We start from the raw sequence: 25,343 nt of genomic DNA on the forward strand, positions 1-25,343 counted from the left end.
GGAGTGAGAATGGGAAAGACCTGGTCAAAGTCCCGTGCGTCGGGATTCTGACTAAGCATCATGCTTTTGTAGAAGAACCCCTTGCTTCTGACCTCGGTTCGTCGCAGCGAAGCCTCCAGCGTATCGTGGGCGTAAAAGAAGCGGTAGACTAGTAGGAAGAACCGCGTGTCGAACAGCAGTGTGGCGAAATGCTCAAACTGCATCACGTGATTCACCCTGAACCACTTGGTCAGCAGCACAATAACGCTGGAAACTGCCTTGAGCGAGATTTCCGAGTTGCGAATGTACTCCAATTGATCTCCATCAAACTCGCCTTCTCCATCCGCGAAAAAGACAATGTTGGCCAGCAGAAACTTGAGAGAGACCGCCACAAACGAGTTGAGATGCTCGAGAGAAGACGAGTAAATGCTTTCAATCTTTTCCAGAGGTGTCGCCTGTGAACAGTCCAGCGATAACTCTCCAATCATCTCGTCGACCGTCAACCAGCCCCGTTCTTGACGCATAAACTCCTTGCGCACCTCCCAGAGCTGTTTGGTGGCCACGTCTGTTCTGACACGGCTACTGAACAGCTCAACAGCCTCCTTGATACTCTCCGGTACCGTGTCTCCGTCATCCGAGGGGAACAGAAACGGAAACGACTGGTTCTTCTGGTACACGGACCGTTTCACCTTTTGTCCTTTGGCTGTAGTCGTTGCTGGAGTCAGAGGAGGAGAAGGAGCGGGTGTCGCAAGGTGCACCTGGGGCGCAGGGAGTTGGGTATTGCTCTGCTGCTCGTTGAGAGGCCGCGGCACGTGAACGAACGAGGATAGAGACTGTTGCGTGTCAATCTCGGGTGGAATAATCGATTTGGGGGGCACAAAAGATGGATACCGAGCTGTCACGTCCTGCCTGAACGCTTCGTAGTCGATAGGGGACGCCGTAACAATTGGCAGCGCCGGATCCTCCTCGGGAATGTCGTACTTCTGTCGCTGGGCTCTTGATGTGTCTTCCAGGGCTTTTTGGTCTCCCAATTCGAGCACAAGCACCTTCCACAGCAGTAAATGCAGCTGTTTGAGCGATACCACGTCCTGGCCGCCGTAACGCATGCGCGCGATGGTGGCAATGAGTTTTGCAGGCAACTCCGAAACCCCAGGCACGGGTTTGTGACGTTCCAGAGATGACAGTGTGATATGGTAGAGGATAGTGAGACATGTGGCGACAACGGGGTCGTAGTAGGTGGCCTTGGATGCCACCATGGCCACCAGATCGCCCAGCAAGTCGTCCAGACGGGAGGAGAGGGTGTCAATGACGCGCGTCACCACACTTCCGTTAATCAACATATCACTACCGGAATGTAGTCGCTGAATGTGATCTCGGATGCCAATCGAGTCTGCAAACAATCCCTGAGCAATATACAGCAGACAGCTGAGCTGAGGAAGACTCAGAGGACCAGGTCCGGTCTTCACCACACATTCCAGGTATCCGTCTGGTCCCAGGCTCTGGGCCACGTCATCACCATCCCAGGTCCTCAGCCCGCTTTCCACGCCGTCCTTGTAGCTGTACCACTCCTCCAGCTCGTCGACAAACGAGCCTCCCGTCACAGAGTACTCGTAGCAGATGCGTGGCGTGTCAGTGAACTCCGGCCCTTGGGCTATGCTTTGTGTGCGCGCGTCGAGCTCGCTCTGGAGCTGCGCGTCGGTGATCTGATCCGGCGGTGGCGACGAGTCCGACTGCAGCGGCGGAATTCCGTCGGTCACGTCCGGTTCCATGATGGGTGTGATGCAAGAGTAGAGGTGCGAGTTTTGCGGATGCAGGTGTTGCGAGGGTCGCGGGGGTGGAGGGTCACGTGAGCAATGGGGGGACGTGACACGTGATTGGGGTCGGGTAAAAGTGCCGCTGTGTGTCGATTGGCGGTTTCACGGGGTCACGAGGCCGTTTGCGTCGTCCGAATGGTGTCACTGAAAGGTGTTGTGATCTCGTTGTTATTACTGCATACTGCTGATTGATAAGGTTGACTGATGTGGGGGAGATGTGAGAGAGTGAGCAGATGAGGGGGTTGGGGATGAGCAGGATGGTAGAAAGCAGGTTTGAAAGACGGAGAAAGTATGAAATAACCGGTGTGAGTCTTTTCCGCGTCTCAATCGGCCTTCGGGAAACGTCAGGGACCTTTTTTCGCGGTTTGGGGAGTGCAAGTGTCAAAAGGTGTCAAGATCACCGCGACTTTGTATGATATGGGGTAGAGTTTTGTACGTTAAACGGATTCAGCAGGGGTTTATTTGTGTATTTGGACTTTTCTCCTTCTTTTTTTGGTGCTTGAAAGGCCTTTGGAAGTGGATGTATTTATTGTGTTGTATAATATGTTTCATGGGGAATCGAACTTGGGACGTAAGTTTTTCAGTATAATTTTTTTCTTTTTTTCTTTTCCTTATTTTCTTATGAAGTCAACTACCACCCCAAGTAACATTGTTGGAGAGTAGTGAGACTAAAAGAGCCCAGAAGAAGTCTGATAACAGGACAAATACGGTACTTGAAAGGCGGGGATTTTTAGGAGACATTCTCGCACCGCAAGAAATCCCCCTCGACCTATATAAACCGTCGTCAAACCACTCTGCGACCGCGTTTCAACCATCTCTTCGGTTCGCCTCCAAACTCTAAGTTCACAGCAAGATCATATATATTTTTATTTTTAACCACCGCCTTTTCCTGTCATCTCACCTCACACACCTCCAGACATGCTCGAACAGAACAAATTCAAGACGAAAAAACAGCAGCAGGCATGGAACAAGACGCTGGCCGGACGGTACTACAACGCCATGGTCAAGCGGCCCTTTTTGTTTTTCGGACTGCCGTTTCTGACCACCATCTACGCCGCATCGGTGTACTTTGCTGAGTTCACCGCCTACAGATACGAGATCCAGGACGGCAAGGTCAAGGCGCTGTCCGAGGAGGAGGCGCTGAAGCTGGACAGGGGTCGCCGAAAGGTGGACATGAAGGAGGAGTTTTACCGTCTGCAGCAGCTCGGTAAGCAGGACGACTGGGAGCAGGTCCGAGTGCCTCGAATGAAGGGGGAGAGTGACAATGTTTTTTAACGGGAATGAGGCCATGGACTGTCATGAATTGTCATGAATTGTCATGGATTGTCATTCCACCTCTCCACTCAGCCAAACGGCGCCAAACGTGGTATCGAACCGATTTTTGCGATCCCAGCACCGCGCCGCCTGCGATATTTATTTGTATATATTGAATACTACTGAATGCTTGTATGTGGCGGCTGGCGTAATTGTCGATTGACCCAGTACTCTCTGATTATCACTGAACGTCTCCAGGACTCACAGATGGTCTTTGGCAGATCAGAACAGGAGGCTCGCGTAACATGGCTGGAGACAGATCACGGCAAGAGCGGCTTGGAGGCACTGTGGACACTGGCTCGAAAGGCGATCACAGCGAAATGCTGACCGACTATAGAACGCGTGCAACTACAACTCACTCATTCGGCTACTCATTCTGCTGGAGAAGTCTTGACCTTGTGATTGTCCCAGGCTCACGCTGACTGCGTGTCTAGACCATTGAATGGCCACTTTAAGAGGAGTAAGAAGACTACGACGAACTCAATGGCGCTTCGGTTTCTCACTGAGAGTTATATCTTCATTCTACCGTCTTCTGAGTAGACTGCAAGTTCAACTGTCTCTCCAACCAATCAATGCCCTTTTGCAGAATTAGTTGACATCTAGAAACAGTCTCTTGGCCCATGAATCACTCCGTTTGATGCAAACATGAGGCAGCTACATATTGTCGCATTTCAGCGCTCTTCAGCGCATTTCGGCGCCCTAATCACGGATGAATGTGGACAAGTCGACGAGAAAACGCCCATCGTGGACGTTGGCTTGGAAAAACATGGACTACAACGACGGGACGACGGCTTTTTCGTAATGGAACAGTCCCCAACCCTCATAAACAGCGGTAGTCTCTGTCACATTGTTCCCGTCTTCTTTTGCCTGCTTCCTGGCATCTTTGGGGGTCTGCTGTCCTAAAACTCCGGGACCCAAGCCTCCATCCTCAACCCCTGTCTACCTGCCCTCTGACCTCGTGTTTTTTTTGGGGAATCTCTTGAACGTTGCCTTTTGGTAGAGCTGTACTCAGCTTTGAAGTTGTCATACTCCGGAACTCGGTGCCAGTCTTGTGGTACCTGGAGTTGTCTAGGGTGGTTCAATCTCCACGTCTGCCGTCTACACAAGATCGATGAGGGCTTCCTGGCAGTGTCAAATTGAGATTGAGTATGGTAACAAGCATTATGGGCCATATCAGGATGTAATCCTCTTCTTTGCGAGTCTTTGGGCCTTTTCCAGTTGCCGCTGGCATATCTGTATCGCTTGAGGGGTGAGCTCAAGTCTATCACAGTCTGTGCAAGCAGTACAATTCAAACACCAGAAGCGATTATGTATGCCTCAGATGAGTGTCTGCCCCATGAAATGTCACGACAAACCTTTCTTACCTTTCTCCGCTCCAAACTGATACCTTCACGGCTCTTTCTTCTTCGATCACGGAAGGTGCTCAGGAGCGAGTCCTCTTCTGCGACGACAGTCGATGGACCGACGAAACTCGCTGGATCGACGAGACTGTTGGTGAAGTAGGACGATCTTTGTCCATGTTGAGCCACGAGGCTGATGTGGAGGAGGGAGTTGAGGAGGACGGTGATGGGAACGCTGCAACCGAGCGAATGCGTCCTCGCTTTGGTGGTGTATACGTGCTCCTGGCGTTGTCTCGCGATGAGTGTTCCTGCTCCTGAACATGCTGCTGGAGAGGATGATGATGACGACGAACGATAACTACTCTGACCCGGCGACGACTCTGATCCGACGACGACTCTGATCCGACGACGACTCTGCGTGAGCGAATGACCCTGGTGGACATCTCGGTATGGGGATTATGGACGGCCCTGGTCAAGCCTTCGCTTTCAAGAGTGGAAGCTCCACGATCCAAACACTTGTAGCACTTTTGAAAACCATGAGATACCTTGACACTTACTGCAGATTCTGTCTCTTCGGTACTGTACCAGAACATCCCGAGATTTGCCGACTGCATAACTGGAAGAGTCGGAAAGTTGATACCAGAATTGCAAGGTGTATAGCTGTGAATCATTACAATCAAAAAAGCACCTTTGCTGACAGAGACCAGATACAGCACAGTTGTACGACAGAGGATCATGAACACTAGGCTACGATGAAGACGCTATGCTACGACGACACTAGGATACGATGAAGAGCTGGTTACCGCAATGATGGGACATTCTTGCAACCTAGCTGATACTTCTCTCACCAATAACGATGCTGACGATTCGCAGATGGATAGATACTTCTGAAGCAGACTGAGGAGGTTGCGATGGCGTGGGAATACGAGGATGAGTACGACTGCAATGATGAACATGTTTAGGAAACACTACTTGTGCTACAAGTACTTGAAAAGTACAGTACATACTGTTCTTCCAATCTTTGTATGTGAGTGCCGAGTGGTGTAGTTGGTGAGAGTCAGTCGGAAGTGATTTGGCAAAAGAGGTACTGTGGTTGTAGTTGTAGTTGAACTTGAACTTGAACTTGAACTTGAACTTGAACTTGAACTTGAATCTATACTTGCACTTGCACGTGTAATACCAGACTACTTCCGTGTTCAACTGTGTAAATAATAATCCTATGAATATATAGAAATTTATTGAATTGATGAGAAGCACTGCATGTGTGGTTTTACGACAAGGTGTTTTTTGAAGATACCTGGTAGGGTACCACAGGCCAGTTCCTCACAATGATGAGAGGAACCTGTCGTAAAAAAGATGTCCATCCTGTAGAGAGTTTTATTCACTGATCTAGTCTCGTTCTGGCGTCACGCCCTTCAGACGACACGCCCGTGCCACACCCCTCTGGTGTCCCTAGAAGTGAGTAAGTGGTTACGTTAACTACATCTAATCCATAACACTCATCATCTTCAATATATTTTCTGTCTATTCGGACTGTTTTCGTGTGTTTCCTCTAGCTCCCGGACCTGGTTCTGATCCCATGCACCATCACCTCGGTGACTCACGGTGACTCGCAGGACTCAGCCGACGACGGGTCGTTCCAGGTCACGTGAGCATGCTAACAGTCACGGAGAATATGGGTTGGGGGTTGACATTTCGGGTGGTTCTTTTTCCTTTTTTCTTTTTCTTTCTTTTGTAATTTTCGCCCGCATTTTATTTATTTTTATATTTATTTTATTCATTAATTTAATTTAATTTAATTTTTTTTTTTTCTTTTTTTTTTTCACCGCCGAACAAACGCCGAACAAAACCTTCGGCCTCATACTCAACTAAATCCAAGTAAAATCCCAACCAATTTCTTAACCCTTCTTTAGATGACTCAATTGAGTCACCCGCCCATGCACGTTTGGAAAACTCTGTTGAACCCAACAACTGACATGAAAAGATTTCCACCACGATATAAAAGCCCCCAGAGACCCGCTAGCCGCTCCCAAAGACATTCATGATGAATTACGCGCGCGACAACGACTACTGCGAGTCCGCCGACGGGCAAATCGGCTCGTCGGACTCAAATGAGGTGTCTGAGATGGGTCACAAGAAGGAACTTGAACAGGTCTTTTCTACCGCCACAGCATTCGATCTCGAGTCAGAAGACACGCAGAAAGAGCTGGACCGCATCTATCGCAAACTGGACCGTCGAATCATCCCGCCTCTGTGGATCCTGTACTTTCTGACGTCATTCGGAAGCAGTGCTTACGGAGTGGCGCTGACCATGAACATGGACAAGGGCCATTCGCTGTCTCAGACCCTGAATCTGTCGGCCCACCAGCTCTCGGTTGCCTCCGCTCTCTATTATGTCGGTTACATTGTCTTTGATGTGCCCATCAATCTGGTGATGACCAAAGTGGCCCCCCATGCGTGGTTATCTCGTATCGTCATTTCCGTGGGCGTTGTTTACGCATGTTATGCGGCTCTGAACAATGCCGGTGGCGTCATTGCCATCCGTCTCATTTCGGGCATCTGTGGAGCCGGCACTTGGCCCGGACTGGCCTACTATGTGTCGTTGTGGTATCCTGCTCACCGGACCGCGCGACGTATCGGCTACTATTTCACCGCTGCCCAGGTGTCTGCCGCCACCGCGGGTCTGTTTTCCGCCGCGTTCCAGACCATTGACGGCAACCGTGGCCTCAAGGGCTTCCAATGGTTCTTTCTCGTCTACGGAGTGTTCACCGTCACTCTAGGAGTCTCCCTACTGTGGTGGTTGCCAGGCCGACCGTCGGAGTTCAACGATCTCTACGACGAGTCCCATAAGATTGACCAGTTGGCCAAGACGTCGGTTCTCAAGTCCCTGCTCAACGGCACCTTCTCCAAACACCCGCTTTCTCCGCTCGAACAACAGTTGCACGCCGCCGACATGTCTCAACGGTACCTCAACGTGGCCTGGACTCTCAAGGACCTGCTGAGAGTGTTTATGGACATCCGAATCTGGCCGCTGGTCATTATGTACTTTGGAGTGGTCGGAACCGGCTACGGTATTGTGGTGGCCGGTACCTCTATCATCAAGTCCACCAACGAGTCTCTGACCCCCATTCAACTGTCTCTGCTTTTCTGTCCCATCTGGGTGTGCGATCTTCTCGCCATTCTTGCAATCACTCCGCTCTCTGACCGCTACAAGAACCGGCCGCTGTTTTTCTGCGCGTCTACAGTGGTCATTATTGTTGGAATGGTCGTCAACACCTATGCGCCTGGGTCGTGGCCCCGATATGTGGGACTACTTATCACCGGACTCGGTCTGGGCCCCACAGTGCCCATCTGCATGACCTGGGCGGCTGAGATCTTCATGCCCAAGTACCAGGACGTCGGGGTCGCCGCCACTTCGGCTCTAGTTTCTGGCCTGGGAAATCTCGGCAGTGTCGTCACCACCTACGCACTGTACAAAGGCTGGAGTGACGATGTGGACCGGGGCTTCAAGTACTCCAATATGACCGTTGTTGGCATTTTGGGTGCGTCGATTATTGCCGCTTTGCTCCTGGGCTACACTGAGAGGAGACGGTTGCGTGGCCAGCAATGAGCGCGACTTGGTAGTGTTTGAATTGGAGCTGTGAAGTTGGCTACGGCGCCCACCAACTCGCTACGAATAATGATTTATGATATAATGATAATGAGCTATGCTGAGTGAATCGTGGAGGAATGACGTATACTCTACAACGCACCGAATGGTGACAAACGACAGAAACTAAATCCGAGACTACGGTCAAATCCCGTGGCTACTTGCGTTAGTTTTGCCCCATGGTGAACCTCGAAAGCATGCGAGACTTTTGAGAGTATAAGAAAAGATGGAGACAAGTTTGTATGAGCCAAGTGGGTTAGAATTGTCTAATAAGACAGAGTCTGTTGGAAGTGCGCTGATCGGCCATTGTTCACGGAGTTGCAGTGGATTTGTTGGTTTTCGGTGGTACCCAAGACTCAGCACTGATTATAGAAACAAAGGTGTTATCTGAGGAGATATAAACGATCATCATGGAGCCGATTTGACCTGAAATCCATTCGCGCCATTTTCGAGTGAGTCGGGGTCACTCTTTCCTGTCCTCAGTGTGAAATGATGAAGAGGGATGGATGGAGTAGTCGACGATACGACTTTCATTCGCCCCATCGAGCCAATATCAACGAGTTGGGATGTAGTCTCCAATGGCGATACAGGCTCGATTAAACGAGTCGACAAAACTTGTGGCCAACCACATTCACACCGATTCTGAACAGTTACGTAAGAATATAGAGACTGTTGGCCCCGATGAGACATTTCACTAATCCCAGACTGAAAGAATCGAATTTTTTGCCCAGAAACCACTGTTGGCTACAGTCTTTTAGGGGATCATTCATGTGCCAGTATTGTAGAAGGAGTACGCTTTTTTTTGTACTTTTGTGACCATTGAATCTTTCATGAAACCAGCGTTCTCAAACTCAGTTAAAATTGTCATTGTTTCCGTGATAATTTATATATTTATCTCAAACTCTGTTAAAATTGTCATTATTTATTTACTTGAAAACATAACGTTCATTCCAAATCTAGTAAAATACCAATTATATATAGTTGGGATTAAACAGAAATAAAAAGCCATCCAGTCCCGTCAACAGTACAGATTTGAGGGAAAAAGGTTGAAAAGTACTTTCTGCAACGGATTTCAAGTATCCAACAAAAATATGAAACACAATATATGAAAAAATGGGCCATTTGGAGACTCCTCAAAACCCCACCCTCTGCCGTGCGGCTCGAAATAATCACCGAACTTTGAATGGGAAATTGATAAGTAATATGGAAGTAGAGATCAAGTAATAGGTGGACTTTTGGTTGACATTTTTAAGACACTTCCTTTTCAATCTGAAATCCGTTCTCCAATACCTCAAATGTGCCCAGCACTCATTCCTCATATATCGGTTATAACGGTCTTCTTGTAGATCTCCAGTACAGTACTAGTCTTGTAGCTCTCTTTCATTACAGCCCTTGGCTTGTAGATCTCTCTTCCACTACACCTACACCTACAATATACACCTACACTTACACCGACACCTACAAATACGCACGTCTTTCTATTGAGCTACGACCGCTATATATGAGCCAGAACCGGAATCTGGCCCGTGTTAGTGTTGGAACTGTGAGCTGGAACCGTGAGCTGGAACTGTGAGCCGTCCGAACAGTCACCATGGCCGTAGAACATGTATGACGCATTCGCGGCCAAATCACCTGCCAGTGATCAGTAACCTACCAGATTCCGCATGTCTAGATGTGCTCACAGAATAAAATCTGGATCCTCCACCACATGAACAATGAAGTCATCCAGGTCCAAGTGTCCCTGGCTGTAAAAGTCGTCGGGCCCCTCCTCCAGCAATGTCAGGTGGTATTCGGGCAGACCCCGCAGCTTGGACGCCAGCATCTGCGTCACGTCCTCGATGATGGCGTCGTGGTCGTACTCAATCGACTCGGGGTCGTCGTCTTCATGTTCGTGGATGAAGTAGGCCGAGATTTCGTCCTGGCCAAAAGTCACCGTCAGCTCCATGATGCACAGGTTGGGCGACTTGAAAAGCGTCGCCAGCTCCTGCTCCTCGCGCTGCTTCTGTTTCTTGGTGGCGCTCATGTCAATATCGGGGTCGGAGGATAGCGTAGGTGGTCAACTTGTGATTGCTAAGGCGGGCAGTTGATGAACCAACAGTAAACTCAGTTGGAGATGGTATGCCACGGTCCACAAATGTCTCAAACACACGCTGTAGATGAGCAACAGACAAGAGAAAAGATACAATCGACTCGCACAATCCAGCTGAATACTCTGAGCAGACTTTCACAGCTCTATATATACCCAAACACCGGCCAATCGAGCCCGCCAAAATGCAGGCATCACCATGACGTCATGCATATCTGTGGTCATGAGGTTACAAGCACAAGTCACGTGGGTTTGAGACAGAACGGCGAGAGTCGGAACAAACGAGCCAGCCCACACCACGCGACCTCGGTCACGTGATCACGAAGACGGAGACCGCGCAGTTATGAACATGTGTCTGTTTCGGCATTATCTTGCTGACCGATTGCGTCACGTGCTCTAGTGCTGCCTGATTAGGTGCGCATTTTGAGGCGCTCTTTTTTTAGGATTTGGCACAGACGGAGTTGACAAGTATAAATGTATGGAAGGATCCTCCTCTTTTCCTTCTGTTCTTTCTTGTTTCTTCTTACGAGATATTTTTGTCCCATCTGTCGTCTGTTTGAGCTTTCAATGTCACCAGGAAGCTCATCGGTCGGGTCAAATAAGGTTCAGGGCGTGATGGATTTTATCGGGCAAGGCCGAATCGAGTTGGGAGTGACAAAACTGAATGAAATAAGTGAGAACAAAATAAGAACAAAATAAGAACAAAATAAGAACATACAGAACAAAAAAAAGGAGAAGGACAAAATGAGAAGGACAAAGTGAGAAGAAAAAAACAAGACTTTTCCTTTTATCAACTTTTGGTGGCATCGGTTTTCTGAACAACTGAATCCGAATCCGTGCTGCGGGTATAACATTGTTCTTAGCTCTTAAGTATGCACAGTATGTACTGTAGCAGGAATGTGTCCCTAGAATAAAGAAACATATATATTATATACTGTACTGTACTGTAATACTCAATAATTAGTCTCCCAACAAAAATTAACGACTTCAAGTATCATAAACTTGACATCCACTACGAATCAGGAAAAGAAAATCAATTGCACGGATCATCTTCCCAGAGTTTTTCACCTCAATTGTCCACAGAATTTATTGCTATATAATCTTCATAGATACGTAGGATTGAAATCAGTTGATGAAAGTGGTCTACATCTTTACTACCGTGATGTGGAAAGTGGTATATACTGTTGAACGTAATACCTGGTGAATTAATACCTGGCTATTTCCTCACATAATGATGAGATGTCACCACATAGTGATGAGAGGAATCAGCTGGGTCGTAGACGAGATGTCCATCCTGTAGATAGTTTTATCCACTGATCTAGAATCTCTTTTCTAGTGAATGAGCAAGCACACACCAGAAGGGTGTGTGCTACTAACGGAACGTCGTGTCCCTAGAAGGGGGTTGTAAGTTGTTAATTAACTATATCACATCAATAATACTTATGATCTTCAATATATACTTGTACATACTTGAACCCTATGCACGGACTACTTACAAATGTATGTAATGAATCATTAGAATAAAAAAATATAAAATATTATGTTATAAAAAAAAAATGAAAAAAACAAATACAGTACGTCCCCCGAACCTCTCTGAATGACACACTCCTTGTATTTGTAACACAATTACCTCATAAATCCAATGCAAAAAAACTAATATATGTATTTCCTGATCGCAGTTGTACTCATCCCCATATTCCCACGCCATGTCAACGTTATGCGAGTCCGTCTTCACTGTTGCAATAGTCCTTGCCAAGGTATATATATATATTTTGTATAGACTTATGTTTTTCCAAGTATACACTTGAGTTTTGCTTAGTTTACTCTTTTATTTTTTTAAAGTATTATCCCAATTTGGGAAGTTTTTCAAGTGGTACAGTACATACAAGCTTGTGAATGGGACCAAAACGAGAAATTTTCTTTCCATCAACTTATCACGACTTTCCTTACAATGTTACCCATGTATAAATGAGGTTGGGTCCATTCCACATGCCTCCCGGAAGTTACGCTAACCCCTTATGGTCCAGTATGGCATCAGGCGCGTATCTCCTTTGGTAGACGTCACAGCGTCCGGTTACTTGACACTTCTATCCCTCACTATTCTACACCAACTATCACTCTCATTAACACGTTTATTAAGCGGGTGAGTATCTGACTCACGGCAACTGACTCAATGGCAACTGACTCAGCGATCTGGTTGACAGGATGGTCCCATAGACTGACTCAACTGCGAGCTCATTATCTCAACTCAACCGAGAGAGGAATGTCTCCAACTACGTCAACCCACTGCTCAACTGTGACGAATGTTCGTCAACACCAAAAGTTGTACACTCTGTACGCAAATCCCCTCTGGCTCAAGTCGTACTCCTCCTGGGCGATTTCCGCCTTGAGCTTCTCCAGATCCTTCTCTCGTCGGCCCGTGTCGATGTCAATCTCGCTGATTTTGAGAATTCCGTCTCTTTTGACGAGTTTGTAGCCAATTACAAAGGCCAGAATCACCGGAGCAGCCAGATAAGCCATGAAAAAGTCCTCGGCGTTGGGCTTGCCACCCAGCGGGAACAGCGCGATCCAGAACTGGGCAATGAGCACGAGAATGTTGAGTGACAGACCCACGTACGACCCGTAGACGCCAAACCCGGCGGAAAACGTCAGCTCGCCGGTATCTCGACCTCGGTACTTGAGGGCCTGTCGGAACCGGATGTGGGCGAGGTTGATGGAGCCCCAGACCACGACCGACGAGAGGCCGGAGAGCGCCAGCAGCCAGTTGAAGACGGCGCTTCGAACTTCGGCTCCGGCGGCCGAAATGAAGGCAAACAGCGAAAATATCAGCACCACCGCAATGCCGACAATCGGCCGGCCCTGTCGGTCAATGTAGGCAAACATTTTGGGCGCCTGGCCGGCTTCGGCCATTCCGGCGATAGTCCGGGAAAAGGCGTACACTCCAGCGTTTCCGACCGACAGCACGGCGATCATGATGACCACGTTCATTACCGAGGGGAGGCCCTTGACTCCGGCCAGCCGAATGGCAATGACAAAGGGCGAGGCCGTGGCGTCTGCCGACGAGCTGCCGTTCAGCAGCATCTCGTTGTCGTAGGGCACCAGCAGCCCCACCACCGTCAGGGCGACAATATAGAAGAGACAGATTCGCCAGAAGACCTGTTTGGTGGCCTTGGGCAGCATTTTGCGGGGGTTTTCCGTCTCTGCTGCTGCCAGTCCCGCCAATTCGGTGCCGGCAAACGCAAACGCTGCAGTTACAAACACAGAGCAAACGCCTTTGAATCCGTTGGCCAGAGCTCCGGGACTTTTCCACAGTTTTCCGCCCTGATAAGACGAAAAAGCGCCGTCTGAAGGTCCTCCACCGGCGGCCATGATGATTCCAAAGATGATGAACCCACAAATGGCGGCGATTTTAATGATGGAAAAGACAAACTCGGCCTCGCCGTAGCCGCGGACGCCAAACAGATTGATGCAGACAATCAGGGTCCAGAAAATGATGATCCACGCGGCGGTGTTGATGGATGTGCCATTGATTTCGTTCCAGAAGTTGACCGTCATGGCTGCCGCCACCAGCTCCAGTGGCAAAATGACAAACCAGCTCATGACGTAGTTCCACGCCATGGCAAAGCCCCAGCCGGGGTCGATGAAGCGGGTAAAGAGGGTGAAAAACCCACCGGAAACGGGGAAGCAGACCGCCAGTTCTCCCAGCGCGTGCATCGTCAGCAGCAACATGACTCCAATGATACCATAGGCGATCAGCAACGCCGCAGGACCACCCTGACTAAGCGTGCTTCCTGACCCGATAAACAACCCGGTGCCAATGGACCCACCAATGGCAATCATCTGCAGATGCCGGCCCTTGAGGTTTCGTTGTAGGGGCGAATTGGCTGTCTTGAGAGCGGTGATTTCCATGGGAGTCAGACCGGTGAAGTCCATGTCGGTGGTGTCGGCCGGCCCAAAGCCGTATTTGAACCGTTGCCAGGCATTGGAGGGCATTACTTCCACCTGGCCGGTCACCTGGCCGGCCTCGGAAGTGATCGAAATGGACTCGGCCTGAACTGGTTTTGTTTCTGACATAACAGAAGATGTTTGAGTGGGTGATTTCGGACGGGTAGGGGAGTTGGCAATTCTGCTGGTCATATACGCTCTCCCAGTGGACATCTTATCTCTGCCAAGAAATGGCATCTGTCAGAACCTCTTGACAACTCTTGACTACTCTTGACAACTCCTGACACCTCCTGATAACCCCTGATGTCATTGTCTAAACGATGAACAGTCTTGTTTGGACGCTGAAACAATGTCAGATGTCGACAGTGGATGCATTTGACATGCTTCTGAGGTCGTGCCGTGGAATTTTGTCGTCTGATCCATGGTTTTGATCTTTGGATTTACATCTGCTACGATTCAGATTCCTTTGCCCCTCCCCCTGCAATCGTGGGCTATCTCTAATCAGCAAGACCTGAGTCACGATCACAATCAAAACTGTCTCGAAAACAACCACCACACAAAGCTCTAGCTCCGGGTACACTCCACTAGGCCCCACAGCCGGTTCTCAATCCCCCTAAAACTAGCTCTCTTATCAAGTCTTATCAGTTGTATCAGCTGTATCAACCAACTCGGCGTGAGACGCTGTGTGCATGAACAGCTGTTACTGAGTCAATAACACTCACACACCGACCTAACTACGGTCTCATTCTCAGATTCAGCAATCTCTCCTCTCTCATCTCTTCTCTTCACAACTTGCCCTACTCACAACCAGCTCTCCACTCCGTATTGTTCATTACAACGCGCTTACGGATTATACGAGACAAGAGACGCCACGGCATGCACTAGTCCACCCTTGTATCTGTTTAGATACAGATTAAGCAGCTGTCATCCGTGAAACTACAAGCCTTGGACTGCTCTACGATACTGGACACTCCTAGCTCTTCTTCGAGCTCCAATTGACCACTCTCAGGTCTTTTGTCACCTCTTATGGAAACTTCTTGTATTTCCACCTCTATTTTCATCTCAATAGCTGTAGAAGTCTAGCCCTCACCAAACGCACTAACGCTGTCGCGCTCCCAAACTGTCAAAATGACAGTCGTGGAAGGAGCTGGCGGAACTGCCAAACGCACAGATGACAGCTAAAGCCACAGATAACGACCACATATCAGAGATAAGCCGCTTCTACAAGTACAGTAGAGCCACTATACGCTGACATCGTTCATCATACGAGTGAACGTAATTCATCACATGTACTAAATAATTGATGCCAAGAGGAGGTCTGGCATGAGCCCTTCGGACATCGTCATTCCGTTCACCTCCTAGAGCCACTTTCAACCCCACTCCTTCACTCCTCCTCAATAGTTTCCACCTCCTTTGTATCCGAATCCAAATATCCACCAATAATACTGCCCACACTCTGCTTGCGATCAATAGGAGACTCCTCCACAGCAGAAGTGGGAGCAGGCGAGTAAACCGAAGACGGAGAAGAAACCCCAACATCGCCCTCTGCTGCCTCAATGGCAGCCTCCACGTCCACGGCTTCGGAAAACGGCTGCTCCCTCATGTGATGTGTGGCGCTCTTGATCACGTCAGGCTCGGAAATGGATCCAACCTCGTAGGGATGTTTATGGGTTCCCGACTTGATCACATCGGGCTCAGAAACTGTGTACTGAGGTCGCTCTGACGTCGAAAACCGCGTCACGTCGTCATTACTGTCGTATAGAGCATTTTCGGGATTGCCAATGTTAGAAGCATGGTCCACAGGATCAGCAATCCCCTTGTGCACAGACTTGGAAGTAGTGTCCACGGGAGAAGGAGCGTCATGGGCAGGCTTTGCTTCCACAGAAGAAGGCGCGTCCCCACCATGAACTGACTTGGTGGTAGTCTCCACAGGCTCTGGGTCCTCATGCTTGGGGCGTCGAGCAGGTCGGCTAGGAACAGGAGGCTCGGTATTTGTCGGCTTCTCCATGTTCTCGGCATGCTCTTCAACCTTTGAAATGTCAGTGGACGAAGATCCATCTCGAATGACATCCACATGCGTCGTAGGGTGCCCAGCAGTGTCAAGAGCATCTCCAAGTCGCTTTCTCACCGCATGCACGTGACCGTCATCATTCTTCTTTGGCTTGCCAACAGAATGGATGTAGTCATCGTGAACAACGTGCTCTCGAGCGTCTTCAAAATCGTCATCGGAAGAGTCATGGGGATGAGTCTCTCTAAGGTGAGCATGGTGGGCCTCGATCTTGTGTTCTAGGTCTCGAGACTTGGATTTAAGATCATGGCCCAACTCCTTCAACTTCTCCTCGTCCTCGTGAGTCTTTTCCTCCACAGCCTTCTTCGCCTTGGGGACCAGCTCCCACACATCAGAAATGACGGAGCAAGACCAGGGAGACACTGCAGAAGATGGGAGCTTTCGCTTGGGTCCCTTGACTCGGCCTCGTCGAGAGGCTCCTCCAGATCCAGCTCCAGAGCCCTCTTCCTTGTCCTTCTTGTCCTCCTTTTCCTCCTTATCAACACCAATAGGAGGCAGGTCATGGGAGGCTCCTCCACCGGCCTCGGAAACCTCCTCATCCTCCTCAACCTCCTTTTTGGGCATGGGCGCCCCGAAAACCATTGGTCCTCCGGCTCCAAACATGCCATCTAGGCCCTTGGCAAGTGCAGAGATCTTGTTGGACCTCACAGGGACTCGGGGCTTGGGCTTGAACTCCTTGTCCTTCTCCTCCAGAGCAGCCTGGAACGCAGCTCCAATCTTGGGCTTGGGTTTGACTGGAGGAGGTCGCTTCGCAGGCTTTGCAGGTGCATCGGGCTTGGCGGACGAGGTAGACTTAACTTCCTTATCCTCGTGCTTGGAGGTGGGCTCTTCAGTCTTGGCCTCCTTAGCGGTCGATCCGTCAGTCTTGGCCTCCTTGGCCTCAGTCTTGTCGGCCTTGGGCTCCTTGTCCTCAGACTTGTCCTCAGACTTGTCATCAGACAAGACCAAATTGTCGCTACTAAGACCAACGCCCAGAGAGGAAGACGAAGTGTTGTTTCCAGGTCGCTTCATGGGCCGAGGAGGAATAAGAGGCGACTTAGAAGAGAGGTTTGAGCCCGTTCGAGACACAGGTTTGGGTCGTGCAGGAATAACGGGTGATTTGGATGCCGCCGAGATTTCCTTTTCCTTCTTGTCATCCTCATCATTCCCAGTGACAGCAGCAGCAACAGAAGCAGCAGCGGCGGCAACACCGGCAGTGGCAGCGGCGGCAGCGGCAGTCACAGAAGAGGTGGCCGCAGCAATGGGAGTGGCTGAGTCGGAATTGGGGTCCTTGACGTCCGTCTCGGTCTCCTTGGTCTGCTCAGCGGGCTTGTCGTCGGACTTGTCGTCGGACTTATCGTCGGGCTTATCGTCGGACTTAGGGATGATCTTAGCTGGTTCCTTGGACTCAGGGAGAGACTCATGTTGCTCCACCACTTCCTCCTTGACCTCCTCAATCTCCTCTTCAGCAGCTCCAACCCCAACAGCAGGTTCCTCGGCAGCAGGCTCGATAATAGCCTCAATCTCGTCCTCCTCATCAGCCAAAGGAACAGGGTTTTCCTTGGACAGATCAAGAGTAGCTTCCCGAGCGGCAGAGAGGGATTCCACGGATTCTGAAGCAGACGCCGACCCAGAAGCAGCAGCCGAAGGTCGCTTGGTAGGTCGAGAAGGACGCGCGGGAACCCTAGGTTCAGAAGGATCGGAATCCTTCTCCTTGAGCAGTTCCAGTCCCACGGCATCAAGCCCAACGATGGGAGCCTCCTTGTCCTTCTCAAGAGCTTGTTTTCTCTTCTCCTCCATTGCAACAGCATCGAGAGGCACCTTTCGGTGAGCAGAAGCAAACTCTTGGTCTTGCTCTTCGTTGTTCTCCTTGTCCTTCTCTTCATTCTCTTTCTGTCTGAGAGCAACAGAGTCGAGCGGAACAGAGTCAGAAGCTCTATTGGCAGCCGGAGCAGGGGTGCTGGTGGGGAACTCCGAGGCCGCGTCTCCAGCAACACCTCCACTCTGTCCCTCCATCATCAAGGCAATATCGTCCTTGGGTACAGCGGCCTTGATGGGAGGACCTGTTCGCACAGCACTGGGGTCGGAGGCGCCCTCAGTAAGAGAGTCATGCAAGAGAGCCATGTCGTCCTTGGGGACTCCCCGGGGAACATGTTTGTCCATGGGTCCCAGACCAACCTCGATGCCCATCTGTTTGTCCTTTGCAATTCTCTCTGTGAGAGCTTCTTCGGACTCCACAGAGGTTTTCTTTGGTCGCGAAGACGGTCTTTGGGGTCGTTCGGGCACAGACGGCTCAATTGGTTGGAACGGTGTTGACGAAGCCTTGAACTCTGCTTCTTCTTTCTTCTCAAAATCGGCGGCCTGTTCGGTCGTCATTCCAGGCTTAGTTTCGGAGGTTGTACCTGACGACAATGGAGCCGGACGTCTCGCGGGGGGAACGGGAGAGGGTCTGAACGAAGGCCCGTCGACTTCTTCAACGTCTGCTGAACCCGAGGAAGGCACAGGACGTCGTGCAGGTCGCGAGGGAATCGACGGTGTGCGTTGCTGTTGCTGTTGCTGTTGCTGTTGCTGTTGCTGTTCATGTCGGGAAACTCGCTCCTTATCCTCATCTTCCTGTCGATGCTCCAGCGCCGCGGCTTCTTCGGTGGTCATGCCCTTCTTGGGGATCTTGACGTTGAAAGATGGCTCGTCGTAGGTCGCTTCCGTGACCGGAGTCGGCATGAAGGAGGCCTGGGGCGCTTCAGAGGAAGATGTGGATGGCGTCACGTCTTTCTTGGGGCGTCTAGAAGGAACAACAGGGATCTTTTCATCTGTGCCATCAAGCTCAATGGGATCATGTTGAGATCCAGAACCGAATCCTGACCCTTCGCCGCTCACAACATGCACCTCATCAGTCTCCACCACAGTCTCAGGCACCTCCTGCTCCACGGCGGCAACCGCGCGGTCGTGTTCGCGCACAATTGGCTCGGCAACGGGCGCAATGGGTGCGGTATCGGGCGCCGGACGTCTCGACGGTCGTTTGGGCACTTCCGGAGTGTCGTTTTCAAAGTCGAATGTCTGTGTTAGAAACAGTCAAAAGGGGCCTGAAAAGTCCCCAAAGTCCGGAAAAAGCTCCAAAAACGCCCTAAAACCGACCCCTCCGTCGGCTTAGTCAGCTTACTCACCTCCGATTCGCTCATGGTGGTCGTTTTTTGTAGTTTTTTCGTCGCTTTTCCGCAAAAATCCCGCTTGCGTGGTTTTGCTGCTGTAGACGTGTACTCCCACACTAACATATGCACGATTGCGTACTATATTTGTAGGGTTAGGGATTGACGAATTTGGCCAAGAGGGGGGTGCCAGGGGCGAAATGAGCTGATTAAAAAAGGAGAACGGTTCAGCATCGAATTTCGGGCGAAAATATCATGTTTTGGGGCGATAATTGCGCCAATTGGAGCTCGCGGATGCCAATGGAGTCGTCAAGTACTATTTTTGGGCGTCTTTAACCTCGTTCAGATGGACTGTTGTGCATTGTCTTATTCGTTTTTCAACAAATCCGAACAAGAATAGTTGGGAAAATAGTTACCATAGTTGACCAAAAAAAAAAAAAAAAAAAAAAAAAAGTCAATATCCGGATTGGCCCGAATAGTTAGGTCCAGCAACAGATGTCCGCCTAACGTGGAATGTAGAGGAGCCACAAGGAGCCAGCGGGAACGCGAAACTTGAGCTCAACTCCCACAAACACATTGGTAGTTCAAACATGTCGATATGATGATTTTTGGTCCAGCAGGTTTTCCCTCCAAATCAAGCAACCCCACGCGATCCTGGTTTGTAGATGCAGATCATGTGACCTGGGACCTAGGAAAGGGCGAGGCGGGTCTCAAAAAATGCCCAAAAAATGCCAAAAAATGCCAAAAAATGCCCAAAAAATGCCCCCCACAAAAACAACAATATTTTCCGATTGGTCTTGTGCTTCCCGGTCTTGCGGTGTCTCTGGTGTCGCTTGCGTCGTCGTCATGTAGCGAATTAATACCCACAATGATGGTTGCTAATCGCGCGACTCCAGGCAGCCATATTTAGAAGAGGTGTGTTTGGGGTGTTTTTGTGAACAAAAGATTTTTGGAAATTCGGGAAAAATGCTCAAAATTCACGATAAATCGCGACGGCCACAACGGACCACAGTCCGCATTTCTCACCCCGGTGCTTCGCTCGCCACAAAACACTCCTTCCCCACACATATTTCAGCCCACCCAAACCTTGTGTGCAGTGTGACGAAAGATTTTACCTTGCGACCACAAGTAGCTCGGTTTTCTTCCACTCGCACCACACAACTTACACACACACCAGAACTTGAAACGTGAGTATTTGCGCGGGGTCGGGGAAGCGGCGAGTATTCGGCAGGCACGAGGGCAACCGCTTAGGGCGTCCGGATCACCGCCGGCTGCCGATGGATGAAGATGGATCGTCGATGGAAGCATGAAGAAGGTTGGTGGAAGGACTAGGTGGCACTGTGTGTGGCAGTGGGCGTGTCATGAGGAGTGGAGTGTGGGAGTAGGGTGAAGTGGTGGCAGGTTGGTTGTGATGACTGTTGTTGATGACGTGGCAGACTAGTGATTGAGAAAAGGTGTGACGAGGATGACAGTCATCGGCTCTGCGTGAGCTGTCTGTCTTGTCACCCTCGGCTTGTGACTCCATCGCCGCACTTGATCCGCAGCTTATTAGTACGTCATTGTCGTATGACTGTACCGATGAGGTGAGAAGGGGTGGAAGGAGGACAAATGCCGTTGTACTCTCGATACCGCCACACACACCCGTGCACACCCTCACCACACACGGCAACGCTTATGTTGCTGTCGATGTTCTCCCCGCGCCACTATACCGACCACAGTCACTGTTGATCTCATGAGTCAAAATGGCACGACATCAACTACATGCTGAGCACAGGGTGCGATCACCCGACCTGTTTAACTGCGGCCGTTTTTTGAAGTTCGCTATTCCTCGCAATTTCACCACCTCCATTCACGATCCCGTCGCCCATCTCTATCCACTAGCGCTGATCCACATATCACACGACTCAGTTGGTCGGCTGACCATGCCACGTTGATTCGTCGATGGAAGAAAAGAAACGTGCGACGATTCACCTTGTCGGTGGACGAACATCCTCCCACCTCGCTGACGATCCAACTTTCTATCTGTGGTGGATCGGGCGTGGTTTCGGCGCCTTCGGTTTTATGTCGGTGCCTTCCTCGTGCCATTCGACGTCACTATGTCGACATACAAGACTGGTACAAAAAAACACACAAAAACGGAAACAACGTCCACCGTTGTTGATGATTTCGATCGCTGCTTAACGAGCCAGATGTTTCCCTGCATTTGTACCCGAACATGACTGTTGTGACCCCGTTCCAGCACTTGGACCATACTAACCCAGATGTCTGAGCGACCAAAGAGAAGCTCAGTAAGCCGAACGGCAGTGCGGCCTGCCAAGAACTCCACATCGATACTAGACGAGGAATCCAAGCGCCTCAAGCAGTTATATCCCACACAATTGGTGACTCTCAAGGAGTTGTTCCCTGACTGGAAGGACGATGACCTGCTGACGGTCCTGTCGGACACAGACGGCGATCTCGAAAACGCCATCATTCGCATTGCCGACGGCCACGCCCAACAGTGGGGTGAGGTCAAGAAGAAGGTGCCCAAGGAGAAACCGGCACCTGCACCAGCAGCAGCACCCACCCCGGCGGTGGCCCAGCAACATTCCACATCGCAGCAGCAGTCTGTTTCCACTTCACAAAAGATGCCTCCCAAGGGCCCACGAGCGGACCGATCCGCCAAGGTTGGAGGCACCTCTGCTGCTGGCGCCAAGCGAGCCCCCACCGCCGCTGCCGCTGCCTCCAAGCGTGCCCCTGTGGCCGCTGCCATTCCCACAAAACCCGTTGCCGCCCCTCCTGCCGCTGTCGCCGGTGCCGCTAGTGCAGCTAGCACCGAGCACAGAGCTCCCAAGGCTGGCTCCTGGGCCAGCCACGTCGGCGTCGTCGACAGCCAGAAGGAGTCCCACGGTACCCATGGTGCCTCTTCCGCCGCTACCGCCGCTGCCGCTGCCGCTCCTGTCTCCGTCTCTGCATCCACCGAGTCTGCCCCTTCAGCCGACGTCCGGTTCTTCCCCCCGCCGCTCCTGCCCCTTGCCTGGCCCAAGCCAGCAGCGCCCCCGTCGCCGTCCACCCGCGCTCCTTCTTCTGCCCCCGCCAAGAAGTCCTGGGCGGCCATTGCAACCCCCAAGGCTGCGCCCAAGCCCGTGGCCCCCACCCCTGCTGCCCAGGCCGCTCCCTCTTCTTCCACAGATGCCCCCGCCGTCCAGGCCGCCCAGGTGGCCGTTCTGGAGCAGCAGGCCGAGCAGGAGGCCGAGCAGTCCGCAGCCGCTGAGCAGGCCGCTGCCCCCGCCGACGCTCCCGAGGCAGTGCAGGCCGCCGATGTTGCGGTCGAGGAGGCTTCTGGCGAGTTTGACGAAGTCCCCAAGGGTCCTCCCGGCCTGGACAAGTCTGTTGGAGGCAACCGAAACCTCCCCCGACGGCTCAACCAGAACGAGGCCGTTGTTCTGCCCCAGGGTGCCGCCCAGGTGGACCAGGTCGGCGTGCAGTTTGGCTCGCTGAACCTCGGCGGAGAGGCTTCCGCTACCCAGGTCGCCCAGACTGCCGCCCAAGGAGACGAGGCTCACCAGCCCCCCGCTGAGGCTCCCAACTCAGCCCAAGGCCGAGGCCGAGGCCGCCGCCGCCGCCGCCGCCGCCGCTACCCAGCAGCCAGCAGCAGCAGCAGCCGCAGCCCCCCACTGCTCCCGCTGCCGAGGACCAGCAGCAACAGGAGCACCCCGACTATTACCAGCAGCAGCCCTACGGCTACAACCCCGCGTACCGGTACCAGCAGCAGCCCGGCCAGAAGCAGGGCTACGAGCAGCAGCAGCAGCAGCAGTTTGCCCACTACTCGTACCCCGGCCAGTCTCAGGTCGGCTTCAACTCCGGATTCGGAGCTCCCGACATGTTTGCCGGAACCGATATGCATCGAGGATTCTACCCCTACCAGCAGGGACAGCAGGGTGGTGCCCAGCAGGGCCAGACCGCTCAGCAGGGTGCCCAGGGTGGCGCCCAGGGTGGCGCTCAGCAGAGCCAGGGCGACTACCGATCTCCGTTTGAGAACGGCACCCCCTCCGCTCCCTACAATGACAAGCTGTACTCTTCCATCTCTGGTCAGCAGTCCAACACCGCATCTCCCGCCGGCGTTGCTGCCACCCCTGTCCAGCCCGGAGGCCAGGGCCAGCAGCCCCCTCAGCAGGGTCAACCTATGCCCTACGGTGCCTACCAGTACCCTTACTACGGTAACATGTACTACAACTACCCGTTTGCCGGTTTCAACCAGGGCCCTCAGGGCTACAACTCCCCTTCGCAGCAGAAGGGTTACTACCAGCAGCAGGGCTTCTATAACCAGCCAGGCGTGCCCCAGCAGGGAGGTGCTCAGGGCCAGCAGCACGCACAGATGCAGGGCGGTGCTTCCGGCGCGGAGTCGACCCCCAACCAGGGCTCGGCCACCCCTGCCGCCGCTAAGGACGATGCTGCTGACTACGTGCAGTCCAACGCGTTTGGTGGCAACATGCCCCAGGGCGGCTACAACTACGGACAGTATTATTCGCAGTACAGCCAGCAGCCTAACTCTCGACCTGCTTGGCAGTAGAGTTGTAGCTAGCTTTGCAGCTACCTATGTATGAATGTATATTAGTTTTGGGTATATGCGGAGTTGTAGAGGAAGGCGATTGACAACAGGTGGTAGTTTGAGTTTGTAGGAACTGATATTTACAAGAGCATATGACTTTCTTTCCCAACTATTTTGACCTCTTGTCTGATAATCACTGGATTAGTCGATTTTTTGTAAACTAAATATTTTCAATTCTTAACCAATTCATCAACAAACTGTGCTTAGACAATCGGAAGGAAACGTCCATATCTCGAAATATTAATACTGCAGTGAGGATTTATTTTAACGGTTTTGTTGGATAATCGTAGATATATCAGCGAATGGTTTATCTGGAAAAGCCCCACCGTTTTTAGAATGTCCAAAATGGACCCCCAGCATGACTTTTTCCCAACTAAACTCCAAGTAATTTCTGTTAACTACAGTTCCAGTCGAACGGTATACACCCACCATGCCCATTGGAGTGCATTTGGGGCGCTGAGAGGGCCAATTGGTTGATGGCGAAGATATTCCACGTGAATATATCCGCCTGTCTCAATATTATCATCTCTTGTCGCTCAATGGGTCACTCTGCCGGGCTCGGTCCGTGCTTGTAAGTTGACTAGAGAGCCAATTGGGCCTTGAAAGCCAGTTGGGCGTTGAAAAGTGGATTGATTGGTTTTTCTTGATTGTACAACGGCCTCGACATGATTGGATGGGGATTTGAGAGTTTCTGGAGGCGGTTTTTGGTGAATTTTGTTCTCGCAGAGTTCCAGACTGTTCCTGAACATGTATCATAGGAGCAGTGAAACTACACTATGTACACACTTGAAGTGGAGTAAGTACCTTTCAATTTAGTCCTAGAGGACTGGAAGGGGGAACTTGGACTCTTGGTTCGCTGAATTATCCCAGAGCTGTTCTTTTTCCGACGCTGCTGGGTCTCGTAGACACACTTGAGTCAAGTGAGTTGTCCTCGCCAGGAGAAATGAAGTCGGACCTGGTCGGCCAAGTTGGAAGAATAATGATGGAAAATGGAACCTCGTCCTCGTCTTGACTGTCTCAGTCCTCTTACATACTTTTCACGTCTCATGACCCTGAGAGCTGTTCCATACATGAATATCAAGTCACATATGTATCCGTCTCTTATGGTGACTAGATCGTGACAAATGAGAATACGTCCTCTCCTGAAGCAGATATCGGGACCAGAACCTGTTACCCCCATCGATCCAGACTGTGGAGCAACCGTGTTTGCGAATATCAGAACGATTTGGGCTGTCGGCGAGCGTCTGAGAGCCCCAGAGTAACCAATGCCATAGGCAACTGCACCTGGAGACATTTCCGGTTATTGCTCTATCCAGCCCAGTGAATGATCTGACAAATATCAAAAAGGTACGAGTTCGCAACGGGTCTCTCGAAAGTGTGTGAAATATACGCCGAAAAAGGGCCCATGAATGATCCTGACAAATATCAAAAA

The 25,343-nt window shown here is 51.1% G+C and overlaps 8 protein-coding genes across 8 annotated transcripts in view, besides 1 other annotated feature; 3 read left to right on the plus strand and 5 right to left on the minus strand.

The window, feature by feature from the left end:
- The window catches only part of YALI1_C13642g (uncharacterized protein), a gene marked incomplete at both ends in the record, with an annotated part of 2,229 nt that extends 481 nt beyond the window's left edge, over positions 1–1,748 (minus strand). The window contains one exon of the mRNA XM_501655.3: positions 1–1,748. This exon is cut by the window's left edge and continues 481 nt beyond it. Coding sequence (XP_501655.1) covers positions 1–1,748 — 1,748 coding nt within the window.
- A 963-nt stretch (positions 1,749–2,711) lies between these two features.
- On the plus strand, positions 2,712–3,068 carry YALI1_C13652g (uncharacterized protein; the record flags this gene model as incomplete). The annotated part of the gene is made up of 1 exon (XM_501656.3): positions 2,712–3,068. One exon carries the CDS (start codon positions 2,712–2,714, stop codon positions 3,066–3,068), a length of 357 nt encoding a protein of 118 aa, XP_501656.2.
- Positions 3,069–4,530: 1,462 nt separating this feature from the next.
- On the minus strand, positions 4,531–5,184 carry YALI1_C13676g (uncharacterized protein; the record flags this gene model as incomplete). The annotated part of the gene is made up of 1 exon (XM_068282271.1): positions 4,531–5,184. One exon carries the CDS (start codon positions 5,182–5,184, stop codon positions 4,531–4,533), a length of 654 nt encoding a protein of 217 aa, XP_068138372.1.
- A 1,304-nt stretch (positions 5,185–6,488) lies between these two features.
- On the plus strand, positions 6,489–8,057 carry YALI1_C13689g (uncharacterized protein; the record flags this gene model as incomplete). Its single annotated transcript, XM_501657.3, has 1 exon — positions 6,489–8,057. One exon carries the CDS (start codon positions 6,489–6,491, stop codon positions 8,055–8,057), a length of 1,569 nt encoding a protein of 522 aa, XP_501657.3.
- A 1,717-nt stretch (positions 8,058–9,774) lies between these two features.
- On the minus strand, positions 9,775–10,119 carry YALI1_C13726g (uncharacterized protein; the record flags this gene model as incomplete). Its single annotated transcript, XM_501658.3, has 1 exon — positions 9,775–10,119. One exon carries the CDS (start codon positions 10,117–10,119, stop codon positions 9,775–9,777), a length of 345 nt encoding a protein of 114 aa, XP_501658.1.
- A 1,245-nt stretch (positions 10,120–11,364) lies between these two features.
- Positions 11,365–11,637: a sequence feature (Compare to YALI0C09867t, LTRyl1; YALI1_C13741t).
- Positions 11,638–12,492: 855 nt separating this feature from the next.
- YALI1_C13768g (uncharacterized protein) lies at positions 12,493–14,364 on the minus strand (the record flags this gene model as incomplete). Its single annotated transcript, XM_501659.3, has 1 exon — positions 12,493–14,364. One exon carries the CDS (start codon positions 14,362–14,364, stop codon positions 12,493–12,495), a length of 1,872 nt encoding a protein of 623 aa, XP_501659.3.
- A 1,147-nt stretch (positions 14,365–15,511) lies between these two features.
- Positions 15,512–19,446, minus strand: YALI1_C13817g (uncharacterized protein; the record flags this gene model as incomplete). The annotated part of the gene is made up of 2 exons (XM_501660.3): positions 15,512–19,231; positions 19,339–19,446. The coding sequence occupies 2 exons, from the start codon at positions 19,444–19,446 to the stop codon at positions 15,512–15,514; spliced, it is 3,828 nt and encodes a 1,275-aa protein (XP_501660.3).
- Positions 19,447–23,182: 3,736 nt separating this feature from the next.
- YALI1_C13856g (uncharacterized protein) lies at positions 23,183–23,872 on the plus strand (the record flags this gene model as incomplete). The annotated part of the gene is made up of 1 exon (XM_501661.3): positions 23,183–23,872. One exon carries the CDS (start codon positions 23,183–23,185, stop codon positions 23,870–23,872), a length of 690 nt encoding a protein of 229 aa, XP_501661.3.
- Between the last annotated feature and the right edge of the window lie 1,471 nt (positions 23,873–25,343).

The sequence above is a fragment of the Yarrowia lipolytica genome, chromosome 1C, assembly GCF_001761485.1.
Source record: "Yarrowia lipolytica chromosome 1C, complete sequence".
NCBI classification, from domain to species: domain Eukaryota; kingdom Fungi; phylum Ascomycota; class Dipodascomycetes; order Dipodascales; genus Yarrowia; species Yarrowia lipolytica.